This window comes from Hemicordylus capensis, chromosome 9, assembly GCF_027244095.1.
Source record: "Hemicordylus capensis ecotype Gifberg chromosome 9, rHemCap1.1.pri, whole genome shotgun sequence".
In the NCBI taxonomy this organism is placed as follows: domain Eukaryota; kingdom Metazoa; phylum Chordata; class Lepidosauria; order Squamata; family Cordylidae; genus Hemicordylus; species Hemicordylus capensis.
This window is the reverse complement of record NC_069665.1, coordinates 29,119,789-29,136,429: the sequence shown is the minus strand read 5'-3', so window position 1 is coordinate 29,136,429 and position 16,641 is coordinate 29,119,789. Positions and strand designations below refer to the sequence as shown.

The 16,641-nt window shown below is 54.6% G+C and overlaps 1 protein-coding gene across 9 annotated transcripts in view; it reads left to right on the top strand.

Annotated features, from left to right (window-relative positions):
- Positions 1 to 16,641, top strand: part of GSE1 (Gse1 coiled-coil protein) — a 380,250-nt gene that overhangs the window by 351,232 nt on the left and 12,377 nt on the right. For all 9 annotated transcript variants that reach the window (XM_053270504.1, XM_053270505.1, XM_053270503.1 and 6 more), the window contains 6 exons: positions 8,024 to 8,217; positions 9,528 to 9,722; positions 10,280 to 10,471; positions 10,591 to 10,907; positions 11,802 to 12,129; positions 14,717 to 15,312. In XM_053270504.1, the coding sequence (XP_053126479.1) occupies positions 8,024 to 8,217; positions 9,528 to 9,722; positions 10,280 to 10,471; positions 10,591 to 10,907; positions 11,802 to 12,129; positions 14,717 to 15,312 (1,822 nt within the window). The remainder of the gene's footprint in view (positions 1 to 8,023; positions 8,218 to 9,527; positions 9,723 to 10,279; positions 10,472 to 10,590; positions 10,908 to 11,801; positions 12,130 to 14,716; positions 15,313 to 16,641) is intronic.

The window sequence follows — 16,641 nt, the reverse complement described above, 5'->3', positions numbered from 1 at the left end:
GCCAGTCTGGGTAGACAATGCTGAGCTCGATGGACCAAGGGTCTGACTCAGTATATGGCAGCTCCCTATGTTCCATCTGCTTTAACTCTTGGACATGAGTCTGAAACATCCATCCAGCGTCCTGGTGGACATTCTGCAGGCCACGGTTGATCTCCTCCTTTACAGCGGCCGCAGTGCCACTCTTGGAGGAAACCCGCTGCTGCCTCTGGAATATTCTGCAACACTTGAGAGAAGGCAGTCCTATTTGTGCTCCAGCAATTTGCCGCTAACAAAGCACTCATGCCACCAGGGAGCGCTCCGAGTCGGGAGAACCAGGGCTGACTCAACAGATGATGCGGCCAATCCATCCTGGTCTCGGAATTGGATTGATGCTTTCATTCTTCTTTTGGGGTGGATGGGGAGAACAGAGTACGGTCACTTGCTAGAAGAAGACAGGGAGGAGGAAGAGAAGGCTGTGTGTCGGGCTGCGGGGGGGGGGGGAGGGAGAGAGGGCGAGATGAGGCCCTTGGCGCTCTGAAATGCTAAAAGCAAAGTGGTGGCTTGCTGCTGGCGCCAATCCATCAGAGGTTAGCAGTTTTTCAAAGATAATATGGAGTCTTTTGAAAGGCTGTGCGGAATGAAGGATTGTCTATTTTAGAGCTAATAGGCCATGTCCCGTGGTCTCGCTGGCAGAGATTGCACTAATCACCAGAGAATGACTGATCTTCCCACTCTCTCACTTCTCGGTGCCCCCTCCCCACCTCATCACTTCACACGCTCTCCTTTCATCTTTGCTGCAGCAACACTTCAAGCCACTGCTGGAAATGAAGGATGCAGCAGGCATGGCTTTTACAGCCTGCTCAGAACGGCTGTCCACCTTTCCGGGGCAGGTTTGTATTGTGCCAAGTCAGGTCTACCGTTTTGGCACTGCACAATCCCGTTCTAAGGCTAGCTAAAGGGCTGCTTTTGCCGGCTGAGGCCGGCGGTAATAGGAACATCATAAGTGGCCTTATACCAAGTCAGACCATAGGCCCATCTCGCTCAGCATTGTCTATGTCACAGACTGGCAGCGGCTTCTCCAAGGTTGGAAGCAGGAGTCTCTCCCAGCCCTATCTTGGAGATGCTGCCAGGGAGGGGATTTGGAACCTTTTGCATTCAAGCAGATGCTTTACTACTGAGCTATGGCCCCCTCCCCTTAGGGGGAGTACCTTACTGCACTCACCCGTGTAATCTCCCATCCAAATGCAAACCAGGGTGGACCCTGCTTAGCAAAGGGGGCCATTCACGCTTGCTGCCGCCAGACTGGCTCCCCTTCCATCCAACCTGGAGCAGTTCATCTTCACTGGCAGCGGCTGCCTTGGGCCTCGGGATGCAACTGGGCAGGTGGCCACCATCTAGCCAGGACAACTGGCACGCCCACATTTAAGAAGATAAAGGGTGACATTCATTCTTGCCTGAAACCTTGGAGAGCTGCTGCCAGTCAGAGTAGACAACACAGAGCTAGAGGGACCAGTAGGCAGCCTCCTGTGTTTCTGGACCCTACGAATTGGCGCTCTCACTTAGTTAGCACCTTTGTGGACAGAGGAAAGAGGCTGGGAGGGGCCCGCGTAGCACCCTGTTTTCCTCACCCCTTGCTGTCAGGAGACGCTGCCCGGCCACCCCGGCTCCTCTCTTCCCATCAAAGGCTTGTGGCTGGTGCAGCTGGCTCAGGCAGCCTTTCTGCAGCGGGCTGGCTTCTGTTTCCTGCGTGCCTCCAACGAGATGCTCGACTAACCTGTTTATTTTATGGCCACCATCAAAAGGCTAGTGGCTTTATGTTAGCTGTGCTGTGTCAGGCTCCACAGGCGCCTGCGTCCTCCCGGGATAATTAATGGCTCTGGGGAACAAAGTCGCCAGTAAATCTTCCAGGCAGGAGAGAGCAGGGGCCCTCCTCCGCTGCCGCGGCTCTCCTTTCTCATCGCAGCCGGGCTGGGTGCAGACGGGGGCCGTGCACACGCCACCCGTCTTGGCGATCTTTGTGCCTATGCAAATCAAGCCCTTGCAAGGCAGACCAGACTTCCCTACATCCTGAACAAGCTCCCTCCGCTGACCTCTTTTTCCTTGCCGCGAAGGTCAAGGGGGGCTGTTCGACCCAGCCGCCGCCCGCCGCGTCCTCTTTCTTGGATGAGCTCACGGTTTCCCTGCTTTGCTGTAGCCACCTCTCTCTCTCTCTCTCTCTCCCCGGCCCCACTCCGTGCATCCGGGTCATTGTCTCACGAATGTCCCTTCTGGAGAAGGTCAGGGCTGGCTGGCTGGCGGCAGAAGAGGGCGGGGTGCGCGGCGCTCCTGGGCGCGTGCGGCGTTCTGAGAGCGAACAGATGTTTCTGCTCATTAAAAATTCCAATCAGCGGGCCCATCTCTTTGAATTAATTATGGCCGATGTATCTTCTGAAGAGATTATGAAAGTCTCGAGGAGCTCTCAGCTGCTTGCTGAGTGTTTGTTGTGGTCGTATTTAGTAAATACACTTGACTGATAGAGGCATTTCTCTCGGTGGCACCTGGCACAGAGCTCTTTAATCCTGATCGGCAGTGCATGTTCTGAGATGTCATTCTCTGGTGACACAAAGACGGATGCCGCCCCCCCCCCCCTTAGGAAGGGCAGGCTGTGCAAAAGACCTGCTCTCTCTGGCTCAGACTTCAGGCCCACACAAACCAAAGCTGTGGTTTGGAGCTTGTTGCATTTGGATATTGTTCACACTCCTCAATTCCAGGCTACTCTTGCATCCTTTGAAGGAGACAGAACTAGAGAGTTATGACGTCTTGGTCATGTTGCCTATTGGAAGCCAGCAGAATCTATAACCAGACAGCAGAACGGCTGATCCTGCATCAGATCCCCTAGAGCAAGTGTGGACCCTTGCGGCTGCTTCCCATCCTACTAAATTTCAGCTCAGAAATTATCGTGCAGATTTCCTGCCCGTCCGGTGAGTTGAATGGTGTCCCTTTCTGAAGGCAGCGATTTCCAGCCGTGAGCACCATCTCAGCCAAGCTGTGGGCAAACAAAGACCTGTCTCCCAGCAGCCGTAAGAACATAGATAAGACTGCCATTCTGGATTTGTAGAAATGCTATAGATCTGGGGTAGGCAACTTTTGGCATTCCAGCTGCTGCTGGACTACAATTCCCATCATCCCCAGCCACAATAAATTGATGGGAGTTGTAACTCAGCTAGAGGGTCAAAGGTTGCCTACCTCTGTTATGGGTGCTCAGCACCTTGCAGAAGAGGAGAGCTGGTCTGGTGGTAGCAAGCATGACTTGTCCCCTTAGCTAAGCAGGGTCCACCCTGGTTGCATATGAAAGGGAGACTAGAAGTGTGAGCACTGCAAGATATTCCCCTCAGGGGATGGAGCCGCTCTGGGAAGAGCAGAAGGTCCCTAGTTCCTTCCCTGGTAGCATCTCCAAGAGAAGACGGAGAGAGACTCCTGCCTGCAACCTTGGAGAAGCCGCTGCCAGTCTGTGAAGACAATACTGAGCGAGACAGACCAATGGTCTGACTCAGTATACAGCAGCTTCCTATGTACTTGGCGTCATGCTCAACCAGGGCAATGCTGGCGTGGATTTCCTTGCTTACTGGCCAGTTAGACTTCTTACTTTTCATCACTTCCCTCGGGCCACCCCTGCTTCAGCCAGAAAGGCACCCAGCCTTTTGCCACGGCTCTGTGAGCCAGCCACCTGCCTGACCTTCATGCAACCCATAATATGTTGCTAGCCAAAGGCATTTGTGGAGGAGTTTGTGGAACGCTTGCCTGGCCTCCTGCAAGCCAAGTGCTGAGGGAGCGTCTGCTTCAAACGTACATGGACCACTGAAAAAGCTCCCAGCAAGGGAAGGGCTGGAGACTTGCAGGGAAGGGGGAAGCATCCCAGTTCCGAATGTGGGCCAGTTTGTCGTCTGGCAGCCAAGCCGAACCTGTGTCCTGTCCATGAGGCAGCATCTGCTGTGACTGCAGCCTGTGGTCTCCAGGGACTGTTTCTGACATTACAGCTTTCTTTCAGGGGATGAAAAGGCTGGAACAACTTAATAGCCAGAGCTCTCTGCACTTTGTTGTTGTTTTAAGTCCACATTCTGCAAACGGAATACATTATGCAAATGTGCACCCCTTTGTTCTGTATTGCTTATTCTGCTTCCAGCATCTAGGGGGTCTGTATGTGCACACTTAATTGTAAATTGCCAAGCACTGGAAAAGCTTGGAGTAGGTAACTGATCTGTAGGAGCTGGAGATGGGAAGTAACAGCTATAAAAGGCTCTGCCCCATCCGCCAAAGGCCTTGCCAGATGCAGTTGCATACGCATTTCTTTCTCTAGCCATGAGAACTAGAAACTTGCTTGAACAAGCAGAAAAGGTGAACTCCTTAGAATATACCCAGGTCTGCATCGGATTAAGATTGTATTTGTGTAGTAAGACTTTGGGTGCATAAAACCTTGTGAACTTGGTAGATCGCAGGTTCTCAAACTTGGATCCCTGGATTCGGCCAGTGTGGCTGGGGATGATGGGAGCTGTAGTCCGCCAGCATCCAGGGACCCAAGTCTGAGCACCCCTGCTGCAGATAATGTGCAGGAGACTGGAACCAGGGCGGTTTCCTGCATCTAAGCCCGGACCTCTATTCCACACATCATGCTGGGGGCGGATTCTGCTTTAGAATCAGGTCAGAAGAGACTTTAAGAGGAGAACCCACTGTGTGAGTGCGAGGGCAAGGACGGAGGGTCTGCACGCTGAATTTTGACTCCCTTTGACATCCGTGAACCGTCTTTCAGCCACGGCACGCCTTCAGGGTGTTGCTGAGCTGCGTTCTGCCTCCCGCAGCTCCCTCCAAGCCATTCGACGGTTTTTCTCCTGCTAAAGGGCGCCGGGGAGAGCTCTTAAGGGCTGCTTGGCTCCCTGCCAGGTGGGGCATGCCTGAAATGGGCCCAACTGACTTGTGGGCTGGGCGGGAGCTGCCGTCGCCGGCATTTTCATACCTCCCAGTGCTGATGTGCGGCCTGGCTGAGTCCACGTTCAACAGTCTAGCCTGGAATGGGGCAGCCCCTCGGGAGGGGAGTGGGGTCCACCAGGTGGGATTTCCTTCCGAAAGTTAGCAAGGAGGAGCCTGTCGTTGGGTCCTGTCAACCGCTTTGAAACTAGGCCCTTGCCATAGAAAAGTATTGTCTACCCAGACTGGCAGCAGCTTCTCCAAGGCTGCAGGCAGGAGTTCTCCAGGGTTGCAGCCCTATCTGGAGATGCTGCCAGCCAGGGAGGGAACTTGGAACCTTCTGCATACAAGCAGGCAGGTGCTCTTTCCAGAGTGGCCCCCATCCCCTAAGGGGTATAGATTACACACGTAGACTCCCATTCAAATGCAAACCAGGGTGGACCCTGCTTAGCTAATTCATGCTTGCTACCCCAAGACCAGCTCTCCTCTCTATTGACTCCTGTGCCCTGGTGGTGTTGGCCACGCCAGGTCCTCTGCGCTGCCAGAGTCCCTTGTTGACCAGCTAGGGCAAGCTTCAACTCAAGGAAGATGCTGAAACGGAGATGGCACAAACCGGCAGTATGGAGAGGGCTTGCGTAGGGTCTGGATCCAGCCCTGGCCTCCTCTTTCAGTGCCAGGCAGGCTTCTGCACAAGCTTGAGACCCATCTCTCATTTCAGAAATGAAGAACCAGTGGTGGCCCTGTGGACAGAGGCCCTGCTTTTCCGAGCTGACTTTGCTCGTGACCATCACCAAGCATCCTGTTTGCATCTTTGATTCAATTTGAAATTGGCTATGATGCAATACGGCTTTCTTTCCCGAAGGATCCCATGGCAGTAGCTCGCCAGCATGTCTTTGGAATCTTTCTCCCTCTGGTCCTCTACCACTCCCCTCTCAGTCTTTGAGCGTGATGAGAGATGGTCCTGGCATTCCCGTAGCTTGGCTCTGGCCCCCTTGGGGGACTGGCCTCCCCATTACTGCCTGGATCGTAGGAGAACAGTGGCAAGCTCACGCAGGGGGCCGCTGCCTGGAAATGTCACCCAATTAGTTGTTCTCGCTGAAGGTGGATCCTGGCGCTCCCGGCCCTTCCAGCCAGGGCTCCGTTCTCTCCCCACCTCGCTGGTGTCTGCCTGGGAGCACCTGGCCTGCCTTGAGCCCTGGAGATGCCGAGCCAGATGCCACTTGCTCTCTTCCCTGCTCCCTCCCTGTGGTGGTCCTGCCAGGTTAGCTGCGAGAGCAAAAGGCGAGCAGCTGCCTGCACAGCTGACAAGAGGGCTGCCCACTTCAGGGAAGGGCTGGCCACGGACCCGTCTGTTCTGGCCCAGGGATGGTGCCAGCTTCCTCGTGCCCTCGGTGGCTCTTCACACATCCATCACTCTTGCCAGGATACCCAGAGTGGCATGTGAGCAGCTGCCCTCCCAGCTGATGCCAGCCTCCCTCCAGGACTGGCTGGCAGAGCCGGTGCTTTTAGGGGAGAGGGCAGGAGAGCTGCAGCCGGCCCAGATACAGGCTGCTCTGCCTCCTCGGGGCTCTGGGATGTGGAGCACTGAAACATGGCGGAGCCTGGCCCCAGAGAGACCTGCGTGGAGATCGGGCCTGGAAGAGCCCCGCTGGATCAGACCCAGAGTCCAGGATCCGGTTTCCAGCCACAGGCATCCAAACGTCTCTAGGAAACCCCCAGGCAGAACAGGGAGGCGCTCGCTTTCTCCCGCAGTTTTGGCTGGTTCCAGACGAAGCACCATTGGAATAAATGAGAGGACTCAGTCATGACTAACTTAAGTCCCATTAATGTCGATGGGACTTAGTCATGACTAACGTAGTCTGGATCCTTTCCTTTGTTCCCTAGCATCTAGTATTCAGTAGCACCCCTAAACATGGAAGGTTTCATTTCATTATGGCCTGTGACCAGTCGTCAAGCATCGGAAACATTTCTTTAAACACGGAAGTTAAATTTAACTAATCACCATTGGCAGACCATCTCCTCCATTAATTTGTCATAGCTCTTAAAGCCACTGCATTCCATACATGGAACATTTTTTTGCCTGTCCTAAATTTGCTGCCAATCAGATTTATTGGGGGTTGCGCTCTCTCTCTCTCTCTCTCTCTCTCTCTCTCTCTCATATTCATGCATAGGTTTTGCAAGTCTCTATCACACATAGATCCTGTTGAAGATTTTTAAGAACAGTATAAACTTCCCAGTTCAATACTTTCCCCCCTTCTAAGACCCTTGGATCTGATGGGATCCACAGTTCAAAATGCTGATGAAAAATCACATTTTCGAAAGCAAATTTGATCGTTTCTCCATGTGCCCAATGTCAAAACTGCTATGTGAAGTACCTAGAAGCAGTGTTTGGTGCACGCCATGTAAGACTGTAGCATACAAAGGATCCCTTCCCTTCTAGGCTCTCTTATTTGGACGTACCTTCCATTGCAGTCAAAGGTGACTTGCTAACAAATGAATAGGTTTAGGAGCAGAGTAGTCTAAAGATTGGTTGGTAATCAAGGGACAGAGGTGTTTAAGATTATCTTCACACAAAGCTCTTGCTTCTGTCATTTCGTTGGGTGAATGCAACCCCTATTTTGTCCACAATTCTTTCTATTTCACTTTCGCTTCTGCTTGAACAGTGATCAGACAAGTTGACTGAATAGCATGAGGGAGATTCAAAAGTGATTTAAACCTCATATATGAAAACTCTAAAAATTGGGTATAAAACATATTTAATAGTTTTTCATCAGTGTTACAACTCATCTTATAGTTAGACAACTGGAGTAATAAGCTTGGGTCCTGGGCTCATGGCTATATAACCAAAGATCTTCCCTGTTTACCTCTCATTTAAAACAAAAATAAAGGGAAAAATCTGTCGATACGACCAGAGTAATGCACCTTTCTGAGCTCTCTGGGATGTCTCCATTATTAGATGGCTGAGACGTAGCTAAGACTTGTGACCATGCTCCCTCTCCGCTGCAGAACAGAGCCAGACATATCGGCTTGTGGCATTTCTTCTGGGTTCCCTGAGGTGCACTGCAGGGAGGATGACGTTGTCCTTGCCTTCCTTTCCCCTTAGCAAGAAGCTGGGCCACGAAGCAGCGGCGGGAGCAGCAGCAGCAGCAGCAGCCGGGATCGCCTGATAGCCGAGGCCCCGTTGCCCCAGGAGAAGGCCAGCGGCCCGGCCATCCCCTCCCACCTGCTTGGGACACCTTATTCCTTTGGGATCCCGCCCAACTCCATCGTTCAAGATTCCCGCTTCCCGCCCCTCAGGTGAGCGAGGTTTCAGGAGAAGAGGGGCATGTGCCGGTCAAATGGCCCCGTCCTCTCCAAAGCCGCAGCGCCTGGGGAGGGGCCGCCCCGCCCACATGGCTGATCTTTCGAAAGGCCTGCCGCTGACATTCGCGTTGGTCTTTCCTCGGTGCTTCCACGGGCCCCCAGTACTGTGCTGTGCTGCACCTTTAAATCTGTCGGCATACTTCAGTACAGGGGACAGAGGGGCGGGGCGGGGCGAATACAGACTGCCAATGAGCACAGCTTTGAAAAAGAGACTCCCCCAAGCAGCAAGGCACTAGCCCACCCTAGACATGATGCTGTATGAGTGTACAGGTGTCTGCACACTCGTACATGTGTTTGTGGGAAGGACTGTACCTGGGTTCATTTTAAAAGTGAACCTGGATTAGTGGTGTGCACGGAACCACACTTCCACGGTCCGGCACTGGGGAGGGGGGCTCTTTAAGGGTGGGGGAGGGTGTACTTACCCCTTTTGCCACTTTCCCCCCTCCAGCACTCCCGTCTTTTAAAGCATTTGGGGTGGCAGGGTACCTCCTGCCGCCTCTTCCCCCGTTCCTCGGCAAAAGGTTTCAAAAGTCTGACTGCACGTCCATGCATACGTCAGACGTGTGTGCCCCCCCCCACCGCGTCGAACTGCCGAACCGGCCTCGGGTCCGGCCCGGTCCGGAGGCCCTTAGAATGGGCTCCAGACCAGTCCGTGCACATCCCTAACCTGGATCCAGGCCCTTCAACTGACAGATACGAAGTGTGCTGCTGTATCTGTGTTCCGAATAACATGTGAATCAGCCCACGGCATGTGTGTCGGGGGGCCAGTGTTCTCTGTGTTGGGGACTCCCAGAGGTTGTTGATTACAGCTCCCATAATCCCCAGCAAAAGCCAGTGCAGCAGGGAATGACAGGGTGTAGTCAGCGGCATCTGGGAATCCCTGTTACAGGGGACATTGGTTGGTTTTGGCCGGCTGGTGCTGGTCTTTAAGAGAGAAAAGAAAAGCTGGCTGGAGCTTTACAGCATGTGGGGGGAATTGGGGGCAGCTCTGACTGCTTGGCCTGCTCTGTGGCCATTGTCCTGAAGGGCAGCTGAGGAAAGGGCCACTTTAGCCGTGCATGGAAACAGCCCTGGTGCTCCCTTGTGCTGCGTCTGCCTCCCTCCCGCTACACTGGCACAGGCTGTGGGGCTTGTGGAGATGCGATGCCCTGAGCAAGTCCATTCAGTCCCGGGGGGGTGGGGGGGGGTGCTCGAGACGGTCCTGGCAGACATCCTAAGCAATGGTCTCTCCTTTCCCCCGACAGCCTCCAGCGGCCCGTCCATCACGTGGTGCCTCCCAGCGCCGTCACGGAAGACTACCTGAGGAGTTTCCGGCCCTACCACACGGCTGAGGAGCTCCGCATGTCCTCCCTGCCTCCCATCGCTCTGGATCCGGCTGCCGCCGCCTACTACCACCCCAGCTACTTGGCTCACCATCCTTTTCCTCACCCAGCCTTCAGGTATGAGCCAGAGGCCATTCAAGAGGAGGGCTCCCCCAGCCTTGTATGCAGGCCGCCCTTTGCAGCTGATTGCCTAACGTGCCTTTGGGAACCAGCCACTGATAAGCAGGCCTTCCCCACAGAGGAGGGCTCTCAGAGGGCTTCAGTACAGCTGTAATAAGCCACCAGGGGCCATCACTTTAAGCCACAGCAGGGTCCCTGATTTGTCCCAGGAATGGGGTTCTGTGGAGCAGTGACCACCTCTGCCCAGCTTGTTATGCTTTGGTCAGCAAGACGTGCTGTACCCATGCAGAGCGGGGATCTGGCCGTGGACTTGGAACACCTGGTGGCTCACACTTGGTCTTCAGTAGCAGAGTCTGCTTAGTTCATTTAGGACCCACCGTGATCCTTAGCAGGCCCAAAGAGGGCAGCCATCTCCTCAGGGCAGAGGGTCCTGCTGATTGTGTCCAAGAGGGTCTTGCAACTCACCATCTACTTGCTAGATACAAAGTTGGCTACTGTCCATTGCTAAGGAAGCAGCACGGCTTCTCAGACTAACCAGGATCTTCTCTTTCCAGGATGGATGATTCCTACTGCCTTTCAGCTCTACGCTCGCCTTTCTATCAGATTCCGACTCCTGGCTCCCTCCCACCCCTTCACCCGTCAGCTATGCACCTCCACTTGTCAGGAGTGAGGTATCCAACTGAGCTGTCCCACTCGTCCCTTTCGGCACTTCAGTCCGAACGCATATCCAGCCTGACCGCAGAGAGGTGGGGAATGGCTCCTTGCCCACTGGATTGTCTTGGGTATTTAAGGGAGGAAATGGGATAGTCCTCTCTTTTGGGTTCACTTCGCCCTTCTATTCCTGCTCTTTGTTTTGTTTTTGCAGGTTGCAGATGGATGAGGAACTGCGGCAGCGGGAGAGAGAGAAGGAGCGTGAGCGAGAAGCTGATCGCGAGAGGGAGAGGGAGCGGGAGAGGGAGCGGGAGCGGGAAAAGGAACTGGAAAGGGAGCGGGAAAAGGAAAGGGAGAGAGAGCGGGAACGAGAGCTGGAGAGGCAGCGAGAGCGAGCCCGGGAAAAGGAGCAGAGCATCGTTAAAGCCATGGAGGGCCCCTTCCTACCAGTGTCGGAGTTACACGGGCTGAGGACCCACCCCCCAGAAGAGCGTGTCAAACCATCCGAGCAGCTAACGCCAAACCGAGCAGGTGAGGCTGAGGCAGGTGAGGCTGAGGCTCTGGAGCTGCTTTCCTTTGGAGATTCGGGAGAGGCCACTCTGCTTGCGCCGTGCTGCGCCGTAGCCAGCAAAAAAGCCGGCATTCCGCTCCTAGAGCTGGGGCCTCCCGCAAGCCTGAGCTGGGTTCCGTGGGAATTATGATGGCTTGATCCCACCGTGGTCCCATTTTCCAGTGGTCCCTGTTAGTAAAGCCATTCTTGAGAATGGCCTTACAATTTGCTCTGTGACTTCTCACATGGGTTATTACAGCACCCATTCATCGAGTTCCTTGTTGTTCTCATTGCATATTTCTATTTACAAAAATAAAACCCCGAGTTATTTTTAACGACTGGGAGACAGCCTTGGCAGCTTGCTAGTTGGCTCAGTGTTTGTGCTGTCTGTATTCTGTATTCTAGGATTATTTTTTTAAAAAGTCGCACACACACTCAGGGAACACATTGCTAGTACAGACATCTGAGGAGAAATCCTTAGAACTGTCTGGCCACTTTCTGGTGAAAGCTCTCCAACAAACGAAGACTCCTCTGCCTTGTGCAGACCCCTAGCCCTTCTTTACCAGCAGTGCATCTTCAGAGTCCCTGCGGAGATGTGGTGCATGTGTAGCGCCAAGAGAGACCCTTGGTATAGGTTGCGTCTGGATCTCCAGAAAGTAGGCCTGGGCCATGTCTGCACCTGTGGATTCATGCAGATCTGATTGCCAGAAGGAGGTGACTCGACCCATGCCCTTCACATCTTTCCACGCCAGTCGTACACTGCATGGGTTTGATTGCCTCCAGTAACCTGCTGGCATCTTTCTGTGCGCAGGTGCATGGTGTTCAGACAGCAGCGCCCCAAAGCAAACTGAACGTGCATCTCTTTCTCCCTGCAGAGAAACCCAAGGATTCCTCTGCCATCCAGACCCCCAAGCCAGTCCAGCATCCTTTGCACCAGTCGTCTGCCTCGCACCATCCCGTGCCCAGCCTGATCTCCAACCACAGTATCTTTCCCCTGCCTGGGAGCAGCACCGCCACGGCGCTCCTGATCCAGCGCACCAACGAAGAGGAGAAGTGGCTGGCGCGGCAGCGGCGCCTGCGGCAGGAGAAGGAGGACCGCCAGTCCCAGGTGTCGGAATTCCGGCAGCAGGTGCTGGAGCAGCATTTGGACATTGGGCGCCCGCCCACACAGATGGAAGCGGAGCACCGGCCAGAGAACCCCAGGTAAGGCTCGGACGTCTCGGTCACAGGCTGCCTTGGCCTTTCCAGTCACGATGTTCTCTTAGGAGGAAGGAATGCTGCTCGCCACTCTCTTCTCCGTCTGGTTTTTGGGCCCAAGAAGACTCCAAAGGTCTCCATCCCTGCAGAGGCAGCTTCTTTTTAAGGGACGGTCCATCTTCTGCTAAGGGATTGGTGGCTTGGAAAGATAGACGAGGCCCAGTTTGGCTCTCCGCAATCTGGATTTCAGCAAGGCATGAGCTAATGCCATCTGACAGCTGCTTGGAAGCCTGGGCGGGACGAGCATGGTGGCCTCCGTCCAACTGATGATGGCCAGGTGTCACTGAGGCAGTTGTCACTAATTGCTGCCATCGCTGGCAGATGGGAAGAAGGAGGGACCGGGCCAGGGAGATGCTGAGAGATCTGGATGGGTTGCAGCATTGCTGGCACTCCTCCTTTCTCTCCTCAAATGTGCGGGCCAGGAGGGGGTGAGAGAGTCCAAGGCTGGCATTTAGAGCCTCGTTGCCCACTTGGCCAAGAGCGAGATGATGGCTCTTGAACGAGGCAGAAGTCTCTCCAGCCACACAGAGGCATGTTTTTGTCTACGGCCCAAGAGCTGGGGCTCCAGTGTGGTCGTTGGGAGGTCTGATGGGGCAATGGCGTGAACAGCTTCCTGCCAGCTCCGCTTCAGCGTCTCATCTCCGTCCCGGGTATGGCGCGGAGAGGAGACGTTCCAAGTGGGTGGTGAAGAGGACAAGCACAGCTGTGTGTGTGTGCAGAAATAGAGCTTCAGCCGGTGGCTGCTTCCAGCTTGCTGGTGCCCCTGGGTGGATTGAGATCGCCTTCTGGCTGCCACCGAGCGCTCACTTAAGCGCCACTGGCTCGGCTCATCCCTTTGGCTCTGCTGCTGGGCCCCACTGTAAGCCTTGGGTATCGAGGGGATTAGAGGAGCTCATGGGGGGGGGGAGAGGGAGGAGCAGATTGTGTGGCAGGGTATCGCACTCTCGTCCTCTTCTGGGGTGGTTCAGTAGAGGCACAGGCTGGAGCGGGGTAAGGCAGCCTTGGCTGGGAAGTTGAACTACAACTCCCACCATCCCCAGCCACCCTTTATTGTGGCTGTGGAAGATGGGCATTGTAGTTCAGCAGCAGCTGGAGGGCCAAAGTGGCCTTCCCCCTGTGCTAGGGCCTTCTGCTCTAGGCTCAAAAGGCCTCAATCCCCTGGCTGCTAATTCGTTGCGCTGGGAAGCTGGCCCGGGGGCGGCAGAAGCCACAGATGGTTTCATCCTCCCCAGTTGACTTGGGTATTCCCTCTAGTGTCCTGGTTGAAATATTTTTAAGGACTGCTTTTTGCGAGTGTTCATCTCCCCCACGCCTTGCATTTGGTGGTTGTGGTGACCTTGATTATTTGTGTAAGCTCCATGCCCCCGAGGGCTGCTTTGGCACCGAGCGGCAGTGCAGAACTGTTGAATAAATAAAAAAAATAGAGTGTCGTTCAGGAGTGAGTTGAGGTCAGTCGTGCTGGCTTCCTTCCAACTTCCATTTCCTGCAAGGGCGTCTGCTGGAGTGTCCACCAGCGCCACGCTGCAAATGGAAGCAGCACTCTGAACCTGATGCTCCTCTGCATGGAGCGCAAGTGCTCTGGAGTGGAAAACTGTTAACTGCAGAGCTCCAAAGCATTCAATATTTATTCTGCTCACAGTTTTCGTCCTGGCACTCATTATTCAAGAATGCTTTCCTGGTGTAATTCCCTGTGTGCCAGGAGAGCTTAAGGAGTCTCCCCACCCCCAGTATTTTGATTGGTTTTGAACCAATGCTGTGGACTTTGGGCCCTGAGCACCACGTTGTGGCTGGTCCCAGCCCACTGGGACATCTGAGTTGTGCACTTCTGATCTAAATATTCTAGCAAGGGGGTAATGTCCTCATCCACCTTAATTAAATGAGCACGTTTTTCTAGAAGGAAGATTCAGGCCCTGCTAAGCCCTGAATCGCGGTAGGTGGCCTTAAGGAAGCCTCTGTCCATCTTTGATTGATGTAGACTAGAATTGTCAAGCAACTTGTGTGCAAAAGGGTGCTGTAGAAATGGAGAGGCACAAGCGCAGTAGCACTGACAAGGAGTGTGTGTGTGTGTGTGTGTGCGCGCGTGCTATTCTCCTCCCCCCAGACGTTCTCAGACTTGGGCTGCCAGATGTTGTTGGCCTACAATGCCCATCACCCCCAGCAAGAATGGTCAAAGGCCACTGTGGCTGAGAGTTGTTGGCCAGCAATATCTGGGGGGCCCAAGTCTGAGATCCCTGGCCTTGCTGTTTCTGCTGCACTTAGTCTAATAACCACTAGATGTCATCCCAATTCCAGACTCCCAAGGGCAGATTGCCTGGTGTCTGGGAAGCCCAGCCTGTGAATGTGCTGACTCTGACCCATAAGGTGTAAAAAGGCAGACACAAGACAGCAGATCTCGCCATGGGAATTTGTGGCCAGTTGCAAGTTCTAGTGCATATAGGGAGAGGCTGGGGATGTCCTTTAGTAGCCGTGAAGAGCACGTCTTTGTAGGCTTCCTCTTGTGGGCGGTGTTGATGATTATACATCCTTTCTGCAGATCGGGACCAAACCGCCCGGAACCAAGTAGCCGAGACCAACCGCAACATTTTGGAGGGCCTCCTCCGCTCATCTCTCCTAAGCCCCAGCACCACCCTGTCCCTACTTCCCTCTGGAACCCTGTCTCCTTGATAGACACCACCTCTGAGCCCCGAAGGATACAGGAAAGCCATCCTCTCCAAGGCCATGCTGGCCAGTATGACCCCAGCCGGCAAGCCATCCCTGTTGTGAAAATAGAACGGGCCTACGGTCCAGAGAAACCAGAGGAGGCAGCCAGGAAAAGAGAAGCCCTCGACAAGTACCAGCCAGCCAGAGAACCTGGGGGGCCGGAGCACGCTGGCTTCCCCCACGGGCCCTTCTTGGCAGAACTGGAGAAGTCCACACAGACGATCTTGAACCAGCAGAGGGCGTCGCTCTCGCAGAGCGGACAGTTCATTGACATCGGCTTGAACAGCAAGCCGGGCTCGCCCTACAGGCCCCCATTGCCCAGGGGGCATGACCCCATGTACGTTTACGATGAATTCTTGCAGCAGCACCGCAAGCTGGTCAGCAAACTGGATCTAGAGGAGAAGCGGCGGAGAGAAGCCCAGGAGAAAGGTCAGTACTTTGGCTGCTGCGTGAAGGGTCCCTAGTATAGCCACACCACTGCAGCGCTCCGTCTGGTCCAGAAAAGAGAAGGCTCTCTTGGAGCACGCTTGGAGCTGTCAGAATCCAGGCTGCCCTCTCTGACCCGCGAGAGGGGAAAGTCTGGGCAAAATTGCTCAAATCCCCTGCAACAGGCCTGTGTTTTTTTCATTTGCAGAGTGTGGGCTGGAGTTTAGTGCATGATTTCCCCGTAGCAGGTCCCCGATTCACTCCTTGGCCTCTCCAATCCAGTGGGGCTCGCCCTGCAGCGCTGCTGCCCGTCAGAGTAGACCATGCCAGGGTGGGTGGGCCAGACCCGGCCCAAGGTTGCTTCAAGCGTGTTCCTGTTTTGTGTTGGGGAACTGGTGTGAGAATCCAAGTGGGGCCCCTGCTGCCAGATTTGATGTCCTCCCAGGCTGTGTGGCAGGCGCTGGGGATGGGGAGATGGGAAGCCGTGCTCAGCCAACGTGTGCCGTGGCAGCCTGGATCTTGCTAGCCTCAACGTGTTCTCCCTCCTTTCAGGCTCTAGGCTCAGCACATGCATTTCTAAAGAACCCGACTTCTATTTTTAAAAGCAGGGCACCTCTGCAAACTCTGGAGGGGTTTGGGAAAGGAAGTGGCTCAGGGCAGGGATGCTAGAGAGCCCTTGGGAGCGCACACCCACTTCACCCCCTGTGCCAGCTTTTCAGCCCTCATGTGCAACGGGAGGCGGCTCTGAACTGCCGTGTCTGGTGCTTCCTGTCCAGACGCCGCCCACTTCCACTTGCCTCCTCTTGGGTCGTAACTGGAGGAAGCGCCACACTCAGCTGGCCTTCCGGTGGGGGAGCCTTGAAGAGCAAATATAGAGTAAGCCAGAAGGAATCGGCTTTTGGGGGAATGATCCCCGCCCCCCCCCCCCCCGGCAGGGTCCAAGGACACTGGTGTCTGTGTGATCATTGAAAAGCCCTTCAGCCTCCAGGGCCGAGATTCTGCCCCTTGATGCCTCTGAAGGGTCTCCAGTGGGGAAGCTGCCTGATGGATCTGACCTGCATTCCACACACGGCTGGATGTGAAATGCTTGGCAAGTGTGTGAAATGAGGGGAAGCCAGCCTTTGGTTTCTAAGGAGCCCCTGGTTGCCGAGATCACACGTCTCTCGGGAAACTAATTGACCCTGCAACGGAGGAGGCAGCTCTTCCTCCCCCCCCCCCGCCCCCCCGACTGTGCCTGCAAATCGCCTTGAACACCCAATCCAAGCTGCTCTGTAAATCCTGCCTCCAAGACAGGCCCAATTAATAAATGATGAACTGAGACTAATAAAGCAG